A 21,274-nucleotide genomic window follows, 5' to 3' on the forward strand; every position below is an offset into this window, starting at 1 on the left:
TTATGTGCCGTTGAGTCGGCCCCGACTCTTAGCGACCCCTCCTTGGGTTTCCGAGGCAGTATCACTACGGAAGTAGGATTGCCCAACCTTCCTTCTGAGGGGTGGCTGGTGGGTTTGAACCACCAGCCTTCTGGTTAGCAGTCAAGTGCTTTAGCCACTATGCTACCAGAGCTCCTAAATAAGATATAGTACCATTTTAAAATTTTACACAATAGTTTAATAATGTCTATGGTCTTTCACAATTTGCTTTTTTTATTCTAAATCATTTTTTAAAATTTTTTTCCAAACTTTATTGAAGCATAGTTTATATATAATAAGATATACTCATCTTAAATTTACTGTTTAATGAATTTTGGGAATTGTTATACAGTCATGTAACCACCACCACAATCAAGATATAAAATATTTCGGTCACCTTAAAAAGTTTTCTCCTGTCCCTTTGTAGTATATCCATTCCCCTGACCTTCACCTTAGCAGTTACTGATTTCCTTTCTGTCATTATAGTTTTACCTTTTCTAGAATTTTTATAAATGGAATCATATCATATGTAACCTTTTATTTTTCCTTCTTTTGCAGCTTTCATTTTGCTGAGTAACGTTTCTTAGTATAGATATGTCACAATTTGTTTATAAATTCACCATTTGGTGGACAGTTGGGTTGTTCCAATTTTGGACTATTATGAATACTGCTTTGGGAATTTACATATGAGTCTTTGTATAAATATAAGTTTTCCTTTTCTTGTGTAAATACAAGGAGTGGAATTTCTGGGTAGGGGCATTATAAAATACTACCATACTGTTTTCCAAAGTGATTGAACCAACATTATGTTTGAAATTTGTATCTGTTAGTTAGAAGTAGATATTTTTAATTTTAACTATTTTATCTTATTCTTTTATATTGATAATCTGTAATTTATTTACCAATTCTCCACTGCTTTACTGTTACAAATAATATTGCAATGGGCATACTTATAAATTATTTCCTTATGCACATATACTGTACAAAACTCTACAGTTGGAATAGCTGGGTTCTGAGATAGGCTCGTCTTCAGTTTTATTAGATATTGCCAATGGTCTAATGAAATGGCTAGATATTTAACTTTTAAAGCTACTATACTTTCTACATTACTGCAGACTTAACATTGGTCCTTTCTATGTAGTTCTTCCTGTAAGTAGATGTTTGGTTCTTTTATATCAGAGTATTTCCAAAACTTTCTCATACCGTTATTATAGACCTATTTCTATCTTTTCTCAAATAGCAGATTCACATGGGACATTGTGTGAACTTGACAGATGAGGCTGTGGAAGCTGTCCTTACTTGCTGCCCTCAGATATGTATATTACTCTTCCATGGATGCCCCCTGATTACAGGTTAGTCTAATAGACTGCTTGAATTCAGATCCTGGGTTCATCTTTTACTAACTATGTGACTTTGAGTAAATTACTTACTCAGTTTCCTCATCTGTAAAATGGGTGTAATGTTGTTGTTGTTATGTGCCATTGAGTCGGACCCAACTCATAGCGACCCCTCCTTGGGTTTCTGAGGCAGTATCACTACAGAAGTAGATTGCCCAACCTTCCTTCCGAGGAGTGGCTGGTGGGTCTGAACCGCCAGCCTTCTGGTTAGGAGTCAGGTGCCATAGTGGTACCTATATCATGGTTTAGTCATGAGGATTATATGATTGCTTTTTATATGGTGCCTAGCACTTGCTAATGGTATTTACTGGGAGCTCTTGTAGCGTAGAGCCTAAGGCATTTGACTGCTAACCAGAAGGCTGGCAGTTCAAACCCACCAGCCACTCCTCGAAAGGAAGATGGAGCAATCTGCTTCCGTAGTGATACTGCCTCAGAAACCCACGGAGGGGTCGCTATGAGTCGGGTCTGACTCAACGGCATATAACAACAAAAATGGTATTTACTAGTAGGAAAGTTCTGTTCAGATTGCCAATTATAAATAAACCTGGAAATTGTGAATTTATGGGGGCTAGCTAGAGAATAGAGTCCGAAAACAGAAGTAGCTCCCTTTGAGAGCAATGATCCATATACATTGTTAAGTAGTTGTGTTAGTTTGAAAGCAAAATATTCCCATGATTTATTTTTTTATTAATTTTTATTTTATTAACTAATTAATTAATTTTATTAATTTATTTATTTTATAGTGTTCCGATGATGTTGACCTATGTGTGCGTCTTAAAATCATGTTTTTCTCCTTCCCTTTAGTGTTTTTGTCTTTTTTGCTAGAAGATATGTGATAGGAATGTAACTAAATAAGAGCAATTTTAGATTCAGTATTTTCCTTTTAAGTTTTAGAACAAATTCTATTGGTTTTTATTTGTATACTAATATTGGTGATAAGGAACACTTAACCATATGTAGTTTTCAGTAATTGTATAATAGTTCACAGCAACTTTTCTCAAGTAGGTCTCAGGACTCATATGCACTCTCAAAAAGGATTGAGTTTTTCTGGTAGTTCCCTATAAATGTACTGTTGCAACTGTTTATGAATTGCCTTCAGCAGAATTTTTCTTGCATGTGATATTAATGATATTATTGTATAATTTCCACATTTTGTTTGATTGCCTTTCTTTGCAAAGGCAAAAAAGTATAATTGGCAAGTGGAATTCAAAATAGGATATGAAACGGTGATGTCAGATGGATGTTGGCTGAAAGCAGAGAATACCAGAAAGATTTTTAGCTGTGTTTTTTTGACTATGAAAAGGCATTCAACTGTGTGGAACATAACAGATTATGGATAACATTGCAGAGAATGAGAAATCCAAAATGCTAATTGTGCTCATGTGGAACCTGTACATAGACCAAGAAACAGTCATTCAGACAGAACAAGGGGATATTGCATGGTTTAAAATTAGGAAAGGTGTGCCTCAGGGTTGTATCCTTTCACTGTACTTATTCAATCTGTATGCTGAGCAAATAATCTGAGAAGCTGGACTATCTGAAAAACAACATGGCATCAAGATTAGAGAAAGATTCATTAACAACCTATAATATGTAGATGACACAGCTTTGCTTGCTGAAAGCAAAGAGGACTTGAAGCACTTACCAATGATGATCAAAGACTATAGCCCTCTAGAGTGGATTATACCTCCACATGAAGAAAACAAACTGTACCAATAAGCAACATCATGATAAACAAAGAAAATACTGAGGTTATCAGGGGTTTCATTTTACTTGAATCCATAATCCCAGCAGCAGTCAAGAAATCAAATGACATATTGCTTTGGGCAAATCTCCAAAAGACCTCTTGAAAGTATTAAAAACCAAAGATGTCACTTAAAGGACTAAGATATACCTGACCCAGGCCATTGTATTTTCAGTCACCTCATATTCGTGCAAAAGCTAGACAATGAATAAGGAAGGCTGAAGAAGACTTGATGTCTTTGAATCGTGGTGTTGGTAAAGAACAGTGGATATACCATGGAGAGCCAAAAGAAAGAACAAATCTGTCTTGGAAGACTACAGTCAGAATGCTCCTTAGAAGTGAGGATGGTGTGACTTTGTCTTATATACTTTGGACATGTTATCAAGAGGGACCAGTCCCTGGAGAAGGACATCATGCTTGGTAAAGGAGAGAGTTAGCAAAAAAGAAAAACAGTAAGACCCTCAACTACATGGACTTGGCACATTGGTTGCAACAACTGTGAGGATGTTGCAGATTATGTGGTGTTTCATTCTGTTGTGTATAGGGTCTCTGTAAGTTGGGACCAACTTGACAGCCCCTAACAGCAAAAACAAAGAATTTTTTGTTAGTGAGTCATATTTATCATATTTACTGTATTTGAAATTAAATTTGAGACAATTAAATGTATTATATTATTTTTCATAAAGTGATAAACCCATACATGGAAGAAAGAAAAATATTTTCATTATCTATTCTGATTATTGTGGATAGTCTTCTTTGATTTTACCCCAAAACTGAACAGATAGTAATTTCTTAAAGGTTAATTACAGTGTAGAAGCTGAAACCATATCAATGACCTTCTCATACACTTACATTCCAATCTACCTGTCTGTCTTGCATTTTAAATTTTTTTAATTCATTTTATTGAAATACAATTTATATACAGTGAAATATACAAAACTAAAGTGACATGGGTCAGTGCTTGCTTTTTTTTTTTTTTTTTTTTTGGCAGTGTTCCCTCCTCTTCTTCCCTTCCCACCCCTGGCAACCAGCAAAGAAAGTAACCCTCCATATATAAACCTTTCCTTGACCCTCCACCACAACGAACTAATACTATATTTGTCCTTCTGTGATTGACTTACTTCACTTGGCATAATGTCCTCCAAGTTCGTCCATATTAAATTGCAGTGTTTTGCAGACTCTGCATTATTCTTTAGTGCGGCAAAGCATTCCATTATGTGTATGTACCATAGTTTGGTCATCCACTCTTCCACTTTAAATCTTAGAGATAAGTCCCTTGCCAGATATGTAATTATCAGTAAATACAAATTTGTTGCTGTCATTTTTGTTATGTGCTTTTTTGTGGTGTTGATTTCTTTGTTCCATATAATTTTCTATGCTGAGCTCATTTTGTTTATGAATCGTGTTATCACTTTCTTTGTTGCTATTGTTTTAGTATTTGCTGAATATTTATGCTGGTCCTCTTTTTTGATGTGAAGGTTTATCATTTTTCTTTGAGGTTACCCTGTGATTTATAGTTTTCCTCCTAAGTTTAGAACAGTCCATTCTATCTTGTAGTTGTCTTAACTTCCCTACCATCTAGAAGTTCTGTAATGAGACAGTTTTTTTCCATCTTTCTGGTTTGTAGTTGTCCTCATTTGTCAATTGCTGTCTCTGGTTCCCCGTTTACAATCTTGTAGTAGATTTATTTACTTTGGATACTTCCATAGCTGGATTGGTTTCTGGGTTATATCATCATGTGTGTTAATGGTCAGTTGTTGCTGACTGTTGTTACTTCTCTGTCCAGAGGGCTCCCTTTAGCATCTCTTATAAGGTTGGTCTGGGGTTAACAAATTTCCTTAATTTCTGCTTATCTGGAAATGTCCTAATTTTACCATCATATTTGAGGGACAATTTTGCTGGGTACATAATTCTTGGTTGGAAATTTTTCTCCTTCAGTGTTTAATATATACCATCCCATTGTCTTCTCGCCTGCATGGTTTCTGGCAAGAAATCCAAGCTTAGTCTTTTTGGTTGCCCCTTGTAGGTAACTTTTCATTTTTCCCATACTGCTCTCATGATTCGTTCTTTGTCTTTGGTTTTGGTGAGTTTGATGATGATATGTCTGGGTGTTTTTCTTTTGGGGTCTATCCTGTTTGGGGTTCGTTGGACTTCCTGAATGGATACATTCTCATCTTTCATCATACCAGGAAAATTCTGTTCCAACAAATCTTTGACAATTTTCTCTGTGATTTTATTTGTCTCTTCCTATTCTGGAATAACATATAGGTTATTCCTTTTGATGGTATCCCACGTGAACCTTAGGCTTTCTTCATTTTGTTTTGATATTTTTTCTGACTGATCCCTTTCCAAAGAAGTGTTCAGGTATTTGCCTTCAGTCTCCCTGATTCTGTCTTCCATTGATTCAATTCTATTCCTTTGCCCATTCAATGTCTTATCTATTTCTGAAAATTTAGTATTAGTCTTCTGGATTTCTGTGTGTAGATTTTGTATTATTTCTAATTTTTCATTTATTTTGTCATTTTGTTCTTATATTGTCTTTTGAAATTGTTCTAGGGTTTTTTCACTGTGTTTTCCTTGATCTTTCTCTCAATTTGTTGAAGATACCTAAATACAATTCTTTTGAATTCCTTATCAGGGAGTTCCAGTGCTGCATCTTCCTAAGGGATGTGTTTTGGGTCTGTATCCTGGTCCCTTGTTTCTCCTGCTTTATCTTGCTTCTTTGTGTGGACTGTGATGCTCTGTTGTCTTTGAGGCATTGTGACATTTTTGTGTTTATATTTAATTGGTGATTGTATGTTGGAGTGACTTGCCCATGATTTTCATTTTCTTTATTTTGTTTGTATATTATCTATGCAAGCATGGTACTGTGCTCCTCTATTCACTAGTTGACATCACTTATACACTCACCACCTGTCTTCTTTCCTGTTGTCAGCCTCTCATATGTCCCTGCTGACCTTGCAAACAGATCCTATTTGTAGGTCCTTGGAATCTGAATGAGAATGCTATCACTTTAAAATCCTAAATGGTTGCCACTTGTAAAGATTCAAAATGGCTGCACCCTCAGTCACTTTAAATATCCAAAATGGCCACTGCTTATAAACATTCAAAATGGCTGCATCCTCGGTCCCTTTAAATATCCAGAATGGCCGCCACTTGTAAATATCCAAAATGGCTGCCACATGCAAACAATCAAAACAGCTGTGCCCTCTAGATGGCCGAAAGTCAACAGCTCAGGTGTGTCCCTCCTTGCTGTCTCCCCTCACAGTCACAGGCCACTAGTGCAGTAATCCCTGCAGCCCTTGGCAACCAGAGCTGACCTTTAGGTCAACTCCCAGATCCCAACACCACCCAGAAACTTCCAAGCCATTGGTCCCATCAGAGTAACTGACAGTCCGCAGCTCCAACCATCTCTGTATTCACTGTTTTCGTTCAGGTTTTTCCACTAGCTGGTGCCTAATCCACTTCTGTATAGTTCCTTTCAAAGCTCAGGGCTCCAAGATTATCTTCTGTACCTCTGTCAATTAGTTTTTCTTTTCTTTGTTGAAGAGGGTCTGTGTTGCTTGTCTGCCTATTCCTCCATCTTACTGGAAGTCACATTTTAAATCTTTTAAATGATTTTGTAATATCATGCTTTGGTAATTTGGAAAATACTGGTTCTCTGAATTATAAAGCTCTTCCACATGTCACATTTCTATAGTAAAAAAAAAAGTCACATTTTTTGATACCACCCGAATCTCATCCGAAAAGTATTGGGAAGCTGTGAAGACCACAATGGCAAGTAAAAGCTTTCCAAAATTTTAGTTTTCACGTGAAAGCTAAAATTTTATCATTGGCAACAAAAACTACCATTTATTTTCTTTGGATTGACAGGCTCATTTCATTCCTTTTCAAAAAATATCTGCCAAGTACCCACATCTGAGTAACCTTACATTGTCAGTCATTCTTTCAAGTAAAAAATGATATGCCATGAAAAAAAAGAAATTGAATAAGAAAGGCTGAAGAAGAATTGATGCCTTTGAATTATGGTATAGGTGAAGAATAGTAAAAATACCAAATACTACCAAAAGAACAAACAAATCTGTCTTGGAAGACGTATAGCCAGCATGAGCCTTAGAAGCATGAATGACCAGACTTCATCTCATGTACTTTGGTCATATTGTCAGAAGAGACCATTCCCTAGAGAAGAATATCATGCTTCATAAAGTAGAGGGTCAGTTAAAAAGGGGACGACTCTCAATAAGGTGGATTGACACAGTGGCTACAATGATGGGCTTACGCATAGCAGTGATTGTGAGGATGGTGCAGGACCAGGCAGTATTTCATTCTCTGGTACATAAGGTCTCTATGAATAGGAACAAATATGACAGCACCTGACAGCAACAAGATGAAAAAATTAACTAGTGCACTCCTTAGAACAATCAACCATAAGAGATGAAAGGGCAGTATTTGCCCAGTGATAAAGCTCAGAAGGCAAGAATGGCTAGAAAAGAAGGACAAATGGAAATGGTAACCACAGGGAGGAAGTGAGAGGAGTTCTGTTACATTGTGGAGACTGCACTCAATGTCGCAAAACAAAATGTGTATGAATAGTTGAATGGAAAACCAGTCTACTCTATATTTTCACTCAAATCACAATAAAAAGTTTACTTAAAAAAAAAGATGAACCTGTATTTTATATTTTTCTTTTTCTAAATCCTATACTATTCTGCTTCCTCATTCTGTTTTCATTCATTCATTACTCAACCAGCGTGACAGAACTTCTTTATGTCAGACACTACAATGAAGTATTGGAACCTTGACCATTATTTGTAAAAAATGTGTTTACTCTCTCTTTTTTTCACTATGTATCTTACAACAACAGAAGTCTAAATTATATTTTTCTTAGTTATTTGAAAAATTAGTTTGTTAAAATTTAGTTTCTTTTTATTCTTAGTGCTCCAAAAGCCCCTGCTATGGATCTCTTTTCAAATGGCTCTCCTTTTATATTGTTGTTATTGTTATGTGCCATGAGTCAGACCGACTCATAGTGACCCCTCCTTGGGTTTCCGAAGGAGTATCACCATAGAAGTAGATCGCCCAATCTTCCTTCTGAGGAGTGACTGGTGGGTTTGAACCACCAGCCTTCTGGTTAACAGTCATGCCTTAGGCACTACACTACCAGAGCTCTCTCCTTTTTATATTAGTCATAGATTTTTAGAGAGTTAGTGAAAGTTTTTAGGAGGTCTTCTACACAACTACCTCACTTTAAAGGTAACAGAACAGAGATACAATGTATTAGAAATAATTGATAGTAGAACTGGAAGTAAAACCTAAGTCACTTGATCCACATATAATTCTTTTCTCAACAGTTTCCTGAGCCTTTGGTGTAAAGGAGTTTAACTGTTACTAGGGAAGAGAAGGAAATGGTAGCGTAACATCTAGCATCAGAAGTGTGATTGATATAATTGATCTTCAGGGTCTTTTTCAGACCTGAAAGTCTATGTTTCATGAAGGAATCATAGAGTCCTAGGAGAGTCCACAATTTCTCCCTACAACACAATAAACCCACAGACACTGAATATTCCTGCTATTGAAACCCACAGTCCTAGATAGCCTGACCATATTTTCACAGGAAGAATTTGCCTGAGATTGTGAGTAATGTTATACTGCCATCTAGTATCAAAAATTTTAATTACATAAAAATATATATATATATGAGGGAGCCCTGGTGGCACTGTGGTGAAGCACTCGGTTTCTTTTTATTAGAGGGAGAAGTATCTTCCTATTTATTTATGCCCAATAGTAAATTCCTATAGAAGAGTGACACAAATGTAGTCACAAAACAAAGACATATATAATGTATGATAAATGAATTCACAACTAAGAAAAAGGCCAAAATAATCCTAGAAACACCAGCTAAAAATGTCTATAATAAGAAAACAATCTATAAGGTTGAGGTCCTTCTTAGGGAGTGAGTAGTTGGACCTGTGGGTTTGGAACCATCATCACAGGGGACATCGAGCTCAATTGGCATAACATACCACACAAAAACATTGTTTTACATCCCACTTTGATGAGTAGCAACTGGGATCTTAAAAGCTTGCAAGCATCCATCTAGATGCAACAGTAGGTCTCTCCTCATCCAGAACAAAGAGGAAGAAAACCAAAGATACGTGGAGACAATTAGGCCAAAGGACTCATAGACCATGCAGTCAATCCCCAGCCCGTATGACCATGAGACTGAAAGAACTAGATGGTGCCCAGCTACCGCTGTCAACCACTTGGAGGGAGATCATGGAGGAGATCCTGGATAGAGTAGGAGAACAATGTGGAACAAAACTCAAAATCATTTAAAAAAAAAAAAAAAAAAGACCAGGTTTGCTAGTCTGATAGAGCCTGGTGAGACCCCTGAGACTATGGCCCCTAACCACCTTTTAGGTCTAGAACTCACTCCTGTGGCTTCCAGCTAAACAATAGACAGGCATATGGGCTGAACATTTACGTCAGGTAGATACACAACTTGGAACGATCAATCATGGGAGAGCAGAAGGGCAGTGTTTGCACAGGGAGACAGCTCAGGGCCGGGAGTGCATAGGAGGGAAGGACACAAGGAAGAGGTAATTATGGGGAGGAAGTGGGAAGAGAGCTATTACATTGTGGAGAGTTGCAGTCAATGTCAAAATGAGACAAAATATATATGAACTGCCATATGGAAAGTGAATTTGCTCTGTAAACTTTATCCAAATCACAATAAAAAATTTTAAAAAGAAAACATTCAATGCAATCCAGGATATTAAAAGAAGTGAGAAAAACTATGAGAGTTCAGGTCTATCTAAGAGACTATACACCTTTTTCTATCATGACACCAGAGATAGATTTGCCATGAAGCTTAAGCTTCAGGTTTCCTCACTTATGCAGGGCTCCTATAAGTTCTGGGAGTTGCTAGAAATTCTAGAGTATTCTGTAGTAAGCCAGGGAAGCCAGGATGCAGTCAGTTGGAAATACTGTGTAAGCATTTCTGATAAATTGACTGGAGATCTCAGAAGAAAGAGACCTGAATCTCCAGTTATGCAGCATTTGTTGTGATGACTTTTCTCATTCTAAATAATTACGAACTTTTATACTTTTATACTTTATTTCACTTCTTCATTAAAGAAGGCCCCAAATATGTATAAACTCCAGGCCCCACTGTACTAAGCAAGGGGCACTAAGCAGGTGGGTAAATCTCACCTTCATTGCTGACTGAGTCAGATCTCGGAAATTAGGTGGTTATCATCTTTCAGCCCAACAGAAAACTCATTGCTGTTCAGTCAATTCTCAAACCTATCAACATTATAGGACAGAATAGAACTGACTCATAGGATTTCCAAGGTTGTAATCTTTATGAAAGTAGATTGTCATATCTTTCTCCCACACATTCAAGCCTAGCCACCCAGTGTCAGGTCAGACCTCTGTGTTAAAAGGACATCTTTCAAATTGCCAGACTGCTGGATCTCACTGCCCCTGTGAGTTCGTTAATTTGCTGGAATGCCTTAAGGAATTCACAAGGAGTATACCATACTTACTACAAATTTATTAAAACCAAAAGGATACAAATGAAGAGACTCATGGTGAGGTCTGGGAGGAGTCAGCACAGAGCTTCCATGTCCCAAAGAGAGACACACTATGCACTCACATACATGGTCACCAATCAGGAAGCTTCACCTGACCCTTAGGGCTCATAGTTCTTATGCTTTATGAAGCTTAGTCAGCATTGGGTCCCCAGGTAGTCCCTCTTGGTCTGGTCAGCCTCTATTCATTAGCCTCAGTGTTCATATGGCTCAAAAGAACCGAGAACAAAAGGCAAGGTGTTTTCTGCAAGGTGCTTCCACTCCTCATACCCATAAAATCTAGATTTGCCTTTGCACACCCTACCCTGGCACAAGCAACAAATTATGGTATTGTACAACACATTGGAGCAAACAGAAGAGACTTCTCTAGACCTGAGGTTACCATCAACCTTAAGGGATGAAGGTATCAATGTCTTATTGTAATCCATTTCCTGAACACTAATGTACCTCAGCACACCTCCACTGAATAGGGGCACTGTTTCAGTCAACTCAAAGGAATGCTGTTCACCTTGTAATCTATATGTATGGCACTCCCTTTGAATGTGCCATATAGAATCAGTACAGCATCCTTGGCTAGAAAGTTCTATTAACAGTTCCGTTTGTTACCCACTCTGTACTCTAAAGTGTACTGAAAATACTCTCAAGGAAAGCCAGACTAGTCTCAATGCACAGATACTATCCCCTCACCTTTTCTTATGTCTCTACCCCACCTGCAAAACATGAGAGCAGGCCTCTTGGAATAAGCTTACAATCAATCAATGTTATAGGAAGTATTATCAACTTTATTGATTGTGTTTACTATTTCTAAAATATTTTAAAACTTTATATATAACTAGTACTACTACTACTACTACTACTACTACTCACTGCTGTCACGTCAGATTCGACTCAGAGAGACCCCTCTTTGGGTTTCCATGGTGGTTTGACTATGGACAAAACCAGTTACTATAATGAAATATACAAAGACTGGAGTCAGAGAACCAAAAGGGAAGAACACGCTCGGCATTTCTCAAGCTGGAAGAACTGAGGGAAAAAAGTAAGCCTCGAGTTGCAATGTTGAAAGATTCTATGGGCAAAATATTGAATGATGCAGGAAACATCAAAAGAAGATGGAAGAAATACATAGAGTCACTGTACTAAAAATGAATTGATCGATGTTCATCCATTTCAGGAGGCAGTGTTCATCCATTTCAGGAGGTGTCATATGATCAAGAACCAATGGTATTGAAGGAAGAAGTCAAAGCTGACTGAAGGAATTGGTGAAGAACAAGTCTCCAGGAATTGACAGAATACCCAATGAGATGTTTCAACAGATGGGTGCCCCATTGGAGGCACTCCCTCGGTTGTGCCAAGAGATTTGGAAGACAGCTACCTGGCCAACTGACTGGAAGAGATCCATATTTGTACCCATTCCAAAGACAGGTGATCCCACAGCATGTGGAAATTATCAAGCAATATCATTAATATCCCATGCAAGTAAAAATTCAAAAACAGTTGCAGCAGTATATTGACAGAGAGCTTCCAGAAATGCAAGCTGGATTCAAAAGAGGACATGGAATGAGGGATATCATTGCTTATGTCAGATGGATCTTAGCTGAAAGCAAAGAATACCAGAAAGATGTTTACTTACGTTTTATTGCCTATGCAAAAGCATTTGATTATGTGGATCATAACAAATCGTGAATAACATTGAGAAGAATGGGAGTTCCAGAACACTTGATGGTACTCATGAGGAACCTGTACATAGATCAGGAAGGTATCATTCAAACAGAACAAGGGGATGCTACATGGTTCAAAATCAAGACGGGAGCGTGTCGAGGTGTGTCCTTTCACCATACTTACTCAACTTGTATGCTGAGTACATAATACGAGATGGTGGATTATATGAAGAAGAATGTGGTATCAGGATTGGAAGAAGACTCATCAACAACCTGTGATATGCAGATGACACAACTTTGCTTGCTGAAAGTAAAGATGACTTGAAGCATTTACTGATGAAGATTATAAGATTATACTCTGCAGTATGGATTACACCTCAATATAAAGAAAGCAAAAATCCTCACAGCTGGTCCAATAAATAGCTTCATGGTAGATGGAGAAAGGATTGAAGTTGTCAGGGATTTCATATTACTTGGCTATACAATGAACACCAGGGGAAGCAGCAGTCAAGACATCAGATGACGTATTACATTGGGCAAATCTGCTGCAAAGGACCTCTTTCAAGCAGTGAAGAACAAAGATGTCTTCTTGAAGACTGAGGTGCACCTAACCCAAGCCATGGTATTTTCAATCACCTCTTATGCATGTGAGAGCTGGACAATGAATAAGAAATACTGAAGAAGAATCGATGCTTTTAAGTTGTTGGAGAAGAATGCTAAGAGTACTATGGACTGCAAAAAGGACTAACAAATCTGTCCTGGAGAAAGTACAGCCAGAATGCTCCTTGGAAGCAAGAATGGCCAGACTTCGTCTCACCTATTTTAGTCATCTTGTCAGAGGTAACCATTCCCTAGGGAAGGATATCGTGCTTGGTAAAGTAGAGGGTCAACAAAGAAGGGGAGGGCCCTCAACAAGATAGATTGACACAGTGGCTGCCACAATGGACTCAGGTATAGCCTCAGGTGAGGCTGGCACAGGACCAGGCAGTGTTTTGTTCTGCTGTGCATAGGGTTGTTATGAGTTGGAGACGACTCGATGGGCACCTAACAACAACAGCAACATCACTACAGAAGTAGACAACTAGTAATAACATTTAAATATTAAAGATGCATTTTTTAGTTTCATTGTTTTTAATTTTACTGTGGCAAAAAAATATATATAAAATTTGCCATTTTAACCGTTTTTAAGTGAACAATTCAGTAGCCTTAATTACATTCACAATGCTATGCAACTTTTGGGAGCTCTGGTAGCATAGTGGCTAAGGCACTTGACTGCTAACCAGAAGGCTGGCGGTTCAAATCCACCAGCCACTCCTCGGAAGGAAGATGGGGCAATCTACTTCTGTAGTGATACTGCCTCGGAAACCCAAGGAAGGGTCGCTATGAGTCGGGTCCAACTCGATGACACATAACAACAACAACAATGCAACTTTTACTACTGTCTGTTTCCAAAATTTGTTGTCATACCCTTTTTTCCCCTTGGTCCAACCTCCAATAGCCTCTACTTTCTATCTGTATGAATTTGCCTATTCTAGATATTTTGCATAGTGGGATCATACAATATTTGTCCCTTTGTATCTAGCTCATTTCACTTAGCATAATGTTTTCAAAGTATATCCATGTTGTAGCATGTATCAGATCTTCATTCCTTCTTTGATTGAATAATATTCCATTACGTATATATACCATTCTTTGTTTATCCATTCATCTGTTGATGGACACTTGGGTTGTTTCCACCTTTTGGCTACTGTGAATAATAATGCAGTGAATATTGGTGTCTAATTATCTTTGAGTCCTTGCTTTTAAGACTTTGGGTATATACCCAGAAGTGGAATTGTTGTGTCATATGGTAATACTATATTTAACTTCTTGAGTAACCACCGAAGAGTTGTCCACAGTGGCTACACCATTTTACATTTCTACCAGCAATGCCTGAGGGTTCCAATTTTCCACATCCTTACCAATACTTGTTATTTTTGAGTTGTTTGATAATAGGCATCCTAGTAAGTGTAAAGTGGTATCTCGTTGTAGTTTTGATTTGCATTCCCTAATGACTAAGGATATTGGGCATCATTTCATGTGCTTATTGGCCATTTGTATATCAAGAAAGAAAAAGGTAGGTCTCTTGATTCAAATCTGATGTGGCTGTGGCAAGTGGAAGCCAAGCTAACATTCTCCTATCCATTCATTCCACATAGATTTACCAACCTCACAAGGGCCAGGGTTTATATCAGACAAATTCAGTGGTTTTTAATATATTCACAGAGCTGTAGGCCCTTACCACAATCATTTTAGAACATCACCTCAGAAAGGAAATACAACACCCAATGGGAGTCATTTCCCATTCCGTATATCTCCCAGCCTCTGACAACTACTAAACCACTTTCTGTTTCTGTGGTATTGCCTTTTGGATATTTCACATAAATGGAATCATATAATATGTGTCCTTTTATTTATGACTTCTTTCAATTAGCATATTTTTCTCAAGGTTCATTCATGTTATAGCATGTTTCAGTACTTTGCTTCTTTTCATGGCTGAATCATATCCCAATATATGGATAATGCCACATTTTGTTTATCTATTTATCAGTTGACAGACAAAATCAGTTCTCTTGGAGAGAGCTCTGGAGCTCTCTGTTCTTAGAACCTCTTTCTTTCCCTGGGTAAAACCTCTAGGCCTTGCTCTGGAGCTGTGAACAGGGACAGTACATACTTCTCTCAGGGTGATACCCCCACTTTATAAGTACAGCACTGACTCTGGACAGTAACGTCTGGTTTTCTTGAATTGCCTCTCCTAGCATGGAATCTCTGCCCTCTGAGCAAGCTGGGTTAAGGAAGATGATCAGGGTCTCAGTATTCTTGACCACCCCCCCCCCAAATCCCTGATGTAGAGCTTTCTCCCTGCTAGCAGGGGCTGGAGGAAAAAGCCCTCATACCTCTCAGCCACTTTTACCTGGAATCAAGCATCTACAACACAGAACTGGGGGGCATGGAGAGATAAGAAATGCTGGTGGCCTGCTATGTGTGGAGAGATACCATAGCCTTCAACTGAGATCTGAGGGGAGAGGAAGCCCTGTGTTCTTGGCTGTACCTTTTCCATGAAATTTGTATCATTATGAGCTGAGGGGGAGAAAGAGGAGGGCCCAGGCTGTAGCTCAAATACACAGACTCTTACTTATTGAGATTTAGTAGGTTTTCTTGAAAAATGTTTCCTCATTTGCTGAATGCCTATAGGACAACTTAGAGAGATTTTAAATGGTTACTTTTTGTTTTGTAATTTTCATCAGTTATGGTGGTTTTGCTGGGGAGAGTTTGTGGAGTTCCTCAGACTGGTTTTCAGTAGTTGTCCCTCTCTTTCCTCTCTGGTGCTCCAATTTGGTTGTTAAATGCAATTATTGATTCATGCTTTATCCTCCAATTTGCTAAAACTTTAAGTCTTTATTTTGTCTTCCTTAGCCAAAGAACTAATTAACTTTTTTTAATGAAAACAGGGAGCTCTGGTAGCATAGTGCTTAAGGCACTTGACTGCTAACCAGAAGGCTGGCGGTTCAAACCCACCAGCCACTCCTCGGAAGGAAGATGGGGCAAACTACTTCTGTAGTGATAATGCCTCAGAAACCCAAGGAGGGGTCACTATGAGTCGGGTTTGACTTGATGGTACCAAACAACAACAATTAAAACACCTAAATTATTTTTGCATTCATGCTTGCAAAATACCATTTTCTCATTTCTACAGAGCACTGTGCAGATATTAGTTTAAAATTAAACTTTACATTGTTATCACCAGAAGTTATAATCTGTTGTGTGATTTCCAATAGCATTTAATGTGATTGAAATTTTACACTGAGAAAACAGTGTTTTTGTTTGTTTGCTATAAACAGAACATGTGATATCTGTTGTGGGAAATTGAAGATACTAAGAGTGGAACACAGAAGAGAAACTTTTTGGCACAGGAAAGACTTTATGCATAAGAAGTGTCTAGAAGCTAAGGCCTTTATTTCCTCCAAGGAAGCACTGACAGATAAGGATCTTATCTATCAGAACAACTGTTGCTGTTAGGTGCTGGGAGTCTGCCATAGATGATAATAATTATCTCTCATCCAATTTTGCATTTTAGTCCCTGAGGACTAAGGAACCAAAAAGTAACTGTGTTAAATTAGACCAGATATATCACCTCCATATCTATTTTTTTGGATCCTTTGACCAGAGGGCTCAGTGTAGTCTCCCTGTTACTAAGCTTTGTTTTCTGTATTTTGCACCTAGTGAATTCCAAAAGACTCAAACCTTCCTGGGCCTTAACAGCATAACCCACTGATGGCGATACAATTATGATATTCTTAACACCTATCACTTAAACTCAGTAAGCCAGAATTATGGTATAGGCTGTTCTGTGAATGTAAAGCTGTTACTGTTGATCCAGTCGTTAGAACATGGAATCTCGACTGTTTCCTCATTTGTCCATAAACTGTCACTTTGTCTTTCCTGTCACCTAAGAGTAAGAAGTAGCTTTCAAATATGGGACCTAGGGCTAGAGTTGATATGTGACATTCTTACTTACCTGGGCCTAAAATGTCACTGTATATTTACCAGTTTCTCTTTCTTAGGAAAGATGACTCTTTGCTCTGAGATTGGCATTCCTACCATTGAAATGCCCTTTATTTCATGCAACAATGGTATTATATGGTGAAATTAGTTGGTATTTTTGCTTATTTTTTGTTTTGCTTAAAATAAAATTTGATAACCATGTGTTGGGTCCACTTTTTTGTTTCTTTTTTAAGCTGGTCTGTGAAATCTTTAAGTCTAGACACTGGAGAATTTCCAAGGCTTAGTTGGAGAGATCTTGTATTACAACTTAGGTTGTATCTGTGGAACTGTTTTTGCTTTGCTTATTTGATATTTTTAAAAGATGCTATGAAACTGACTTTGCAAAAAAAAGATAAAACCCATAAATATCCAACAATAAGGATTAGTTAAATTATGGTACATTCATATAATAGTTACCTATTTAAAATCATGGTTTATGATAGTTTTGTGTAACCTGGGAAGATGTCCAATTACAGGTCAACTTGTTCTGGTGACTGTCCCCTCCCCTAACCTCTTCAGGCATATTGGAGCTTCCCAAAGTGCTTTACCATTCTGGTGGCTTTCTTTAACCCTGTTCATGTTTGTAAAGAATCCCCTTATTAAACTCTTCAATTTTCCCACTTTAGTGTATCATCTGTTTCTTGCCAGGACCCTGCATTATACACAGATTAATGGTGAAATTATACCACCATTCTCTGGTTGTTGAAATTACAGAGAAAACAGTAAATGCCTGTTTTTAAAAGTGTTAGTATGATATGTGCACTACAGCTAATAATAGTGAGGGCTGCCATTAACTAAACACTTTCTTTGGTTATATACTGTATGTTATATATTATCTCATTTGATCTTTAATAGAACCCTATGAGATAAAATAGTTATTACCATTTCCAGTTTACCAATGAGGAGGCATTAAATATCTTTGATGACTGTAAATTATATATTGTCATTGTTTTCTTTTGTAGATCATTCAAGAGAAGTCTTGGAGCAATTAGTAGGCCCAAACAAACTAAAGCAAGTGACGTGGACTGTTTATTGATGCTTACTGAAGCTTATAAAACTATCATCTTCATACGACCTTCCCAGGAAACACCAGTGTACAGAGATTGACATTACCACTTAATTTAACACTACCCTAGTATTTTTTTGTCTTATTCCAAGTTATAACTCTCAGCTAACCTGCTAAATCCCAGTATATACATGGTTTGTGCTTTGATGTTAACCAGACTCTTAAATGTTTTGATAGTGGTATAGTTGTTTAATAAGTCATTGTTTTTTAGTCACTGGTAATCTTAGCATGACTTCTGATCTACTAGGGTGGGAAGATTGTGTTTTGTTTCTTAAAAAAACAGTTTTAAATTATCTGTGCTCCCTGAAGTTTTCCTTCTCCTTCATGGGTATTTGAGCTGTTAAAGGAGAAATTACCTATATAGATGAAATTTAGGAGAACTCTAAATAAAGGTATTTCTAAAAGCATAATTACCTTCCTAACTATTTTCTAGCTCTTCCCTTCTTGAAGTATTTAAATGCCCATTTGCCAAAAGCAAAGCTGAACATCAGACTTGCAAATCCTTTACAGAATTTATTACTTCATTGGAACAAAGACACATAATAGTTTAATGTCATAACTATGACGTCATACACCTTAGCCATTCAGCATCTGCATGCCACTGGAGGACTTGTCTAGAACCTTATTTCATTGATCTTTATGGCTACTCTTCCCAAATACATGCTCTTCATCTGTGAACTTTCTCCTTCAGCACAATTGGATTTAGAAATGTTTAAACCTTGGTAGATGCAAAATATCATTTCAGAGTTTGTTTTCTGAAACTGTATTGGTTTCACATTGTGAAATAAACAATGCAGGTCTTTGTTTTCAAATGAAATATATTACTCTTCTGTAATCACAGAATTGTCTGAAGTGTATGTACTATGCTTAAACTAGCCCCCAAATTCAGCATATTCCCTGTACCGTGAGCCGGTCTGTGGGACTTCCTTAAATATTTTCCATTTTGACTCTGATGTGGTAAAAAACAAAGAGTACGGTATGGTAAGTTTATTGTACAGATTTAGGGGGAAGGCTTATAATAATATCTAACTCTTGTATTTACTATTTATTACTTTATAAATGTGGCATCTTGTAATGTGGATGTATATATGCATGTATGTTTAAATGGGTAAGGCTTGTTCCACCTATGAAATTGTTCTGAAGACAAATTCAATAAAAATTAATATTGAATATCTAACCAAGTCAATAGCTTTGCCTTCCACCTTTGTGAAATTAGTGTGAGTTTGTTAGGGCCTATAAAGTATTAACCTTCCTAAAGCAGTTTGCAGTTTGATCTTGCTTTTTTGACCATTGTATTAGCTATTCCTCACCACCTTGTTTAAAATTTCAGCACCTAATCCCCACCCCACTATTCCCTGTTACCCTTTGAAATCTGTTTTATTTTTTATTTGTACATTTTGTGTTTCCCCATTGTAAAATAAGAGCTCTTTTTGCCTAGTGACTAAGGCATTTGACTGCTAACCGGAAAGCTGGCAGTTCAAACCCACCAGCCACTCCTCGGGAGGAAGATCAGGCAATCTACTTCTGTAGTAAGTTCCATGAAGACAGAAATTGTTGTCCCTATTGTTCACTGCCTAAAACAGTGCTGGTAGTTAGTGAGCCTTTAAATATTTGTTGAATTAATAAGGAAGAAAATAAGAATTCTTTCTGAAAGATAGTCTCCAAGGATAATTAATGAATGCTTCACATAAGACAGTTTGATACAATATGCACATATACTTATGTTAATTTTATGGCAGATTAAACATTCCAAGTGTTAGAAAATAAGAGTAAGTGCCCTTGCTCCATAGGAGAAAAGATAAATCATGTGATAATTAAATAAAACCATTCCACATTGAAACTCGAGGCTTGAATTTTTTCTTCCACTCTTTCAGCTTAAGAAATGCTGAACATATTTGTCTCTAGGTTTTCTAACTCCAAGGTTAGAAGGTTTTTGCACACTTCATTATATTTTACTTGCTCTTCTTGAGCTGCCCTTTGAAATCTTTTACTTCATCATTTCTTCCATTTGCTTTACATACTCCATGTTGAAGAGCCAGTTTAAGAGCCTCTTCTCACATTCATTTTGGTCTTTTGATTTTTTTCTTGTCTTTTTAGTGCCCTATTGCTTTCTTAATGTATGATGTCCTCAGTGTCATTCCACAACACATCTGGTCTTCTGCTCATTAGTGTTCAATGAATCTAAACTATTCTTTGTGTGTGTGTGTGCTTTGGGTGAAAGTGTACAGAGCAAATTCACTTTCCATACAGCAGTTCACATATACTTTGTCTCATGACATTGACTACAATTTACCCCAATGCAACAGCTCCCCTCCTGCTTCCTCCTGATAGTTACCTCTTCCCTGTGTCCATCCCTCCGTGCACTCCTGCCTGCCCCCTGAGCTGTCTCCCTGTGCATAAAGAGCCCTTCTTTCTCCCATGATTGTTCTCTCCAAGGAGTGTACCTACCTCAGGTAAATGTTCAACTCATATGCCTGTCTTTTGTTTGACTGGAAGCCACAGGTGTGGGTTCAATTCCAGACCTGAAGGGCAGGAAGGGGCCATAGTCTCAGTGGTTCCACCAGGCTCTATCAGACCACCAAACCTGGACATTTTTTTTTCCCCAAAATGATTTTGAGTTCTAGTCTCATAGTCATATAGGTTGCCGATCGCATGGTGTACCAGTCGCTTGGACTAACTGTTTCCATAAATCTTTGGTTTTCTTCATTCTTCTTTGCTCTGGACAAAGAGACCCATCATTGCATCTAGATGGCTGCTTGGAAGCTTTTAAGATCCCAGTCACTACTTGCCAAAGTAGGAGGTGGAACAATGTTTTGTGTATGTTACACCAATTGAGATTGATGACCCCATGTGACTATAGTCCCAAGCCCACAGGTTCAACTACTCAGTCCCTCTGTGTAGTTGGGTGTGACCAAGAAGTGACTACAACCTTGTCCTGTGTCAGCTCTACTATACCCCTGGGAATTCTTACGGAACATACAAATACACTTGTAAAACCATTGTCTGCCAACCTTATACATGGTCTTGGGTACACTCCCCGCTGCATAGACATACCTAATAGTTCAGCCTGTCCGCACATCTATTCACCTGTATACCATGTTTGCCTTCACTGACAGTACAGTACTGTATGTGCAAAAGGGTTCATCTTTGTTGTCTGCATCTCACATGTACTTCTCTATGTCTGTCTCTTCCTCAATGCCACCATGTTGATCACT

The 21,274-nt window shown here is 37.7% G+C and overlaps 1 protein-coding gene across 1 annotated transcript in view; it reads left to right on the forward strand.

Moving 5' to 3' along the window:
• AMN1 (antagonist of mitotic exit network 1 homolog) overlaps positions 1 to 18,029 on the forward strand; it is a 52,601-nt gene extending 34,572 nt beyond the window's left edge. Inside the window, exons 5-6 of the mRNA XM_007943173.2 lie at positions 1,259 to 1,370; positions 17,956 to 18,029. Coding sequence (XP_007941364.2) covers positions 1,259 to 1,370; positions 17,956 to 18,029 — 186 coding nt within the window. The remainder of the gene's footprint in view (positions 1 to 1,258; positions 1,371 to 17,955) is intronic.
• Positions 18,030 to 21,274: the final 3,245 nt, after the last annotated feature.

The sequence above is a fragment of the Orycteropus afer genome, unplaced genomic scaffold (genome assembly GCF_000298275.1).
Source record: "Orycteropus afer afer isolate SDZICR_OR568_19922 unplaced genomic scaffold, OryAfe1.0 scaffold00100, whole genome shotgun sequence".
Classification (NCBI taxonomy): Eukaryota; Metazoa; Chordata; class Mammalia; order Tubulidentata; family Orycteropodidae; genus Orycteropus; species Orycteropus afer.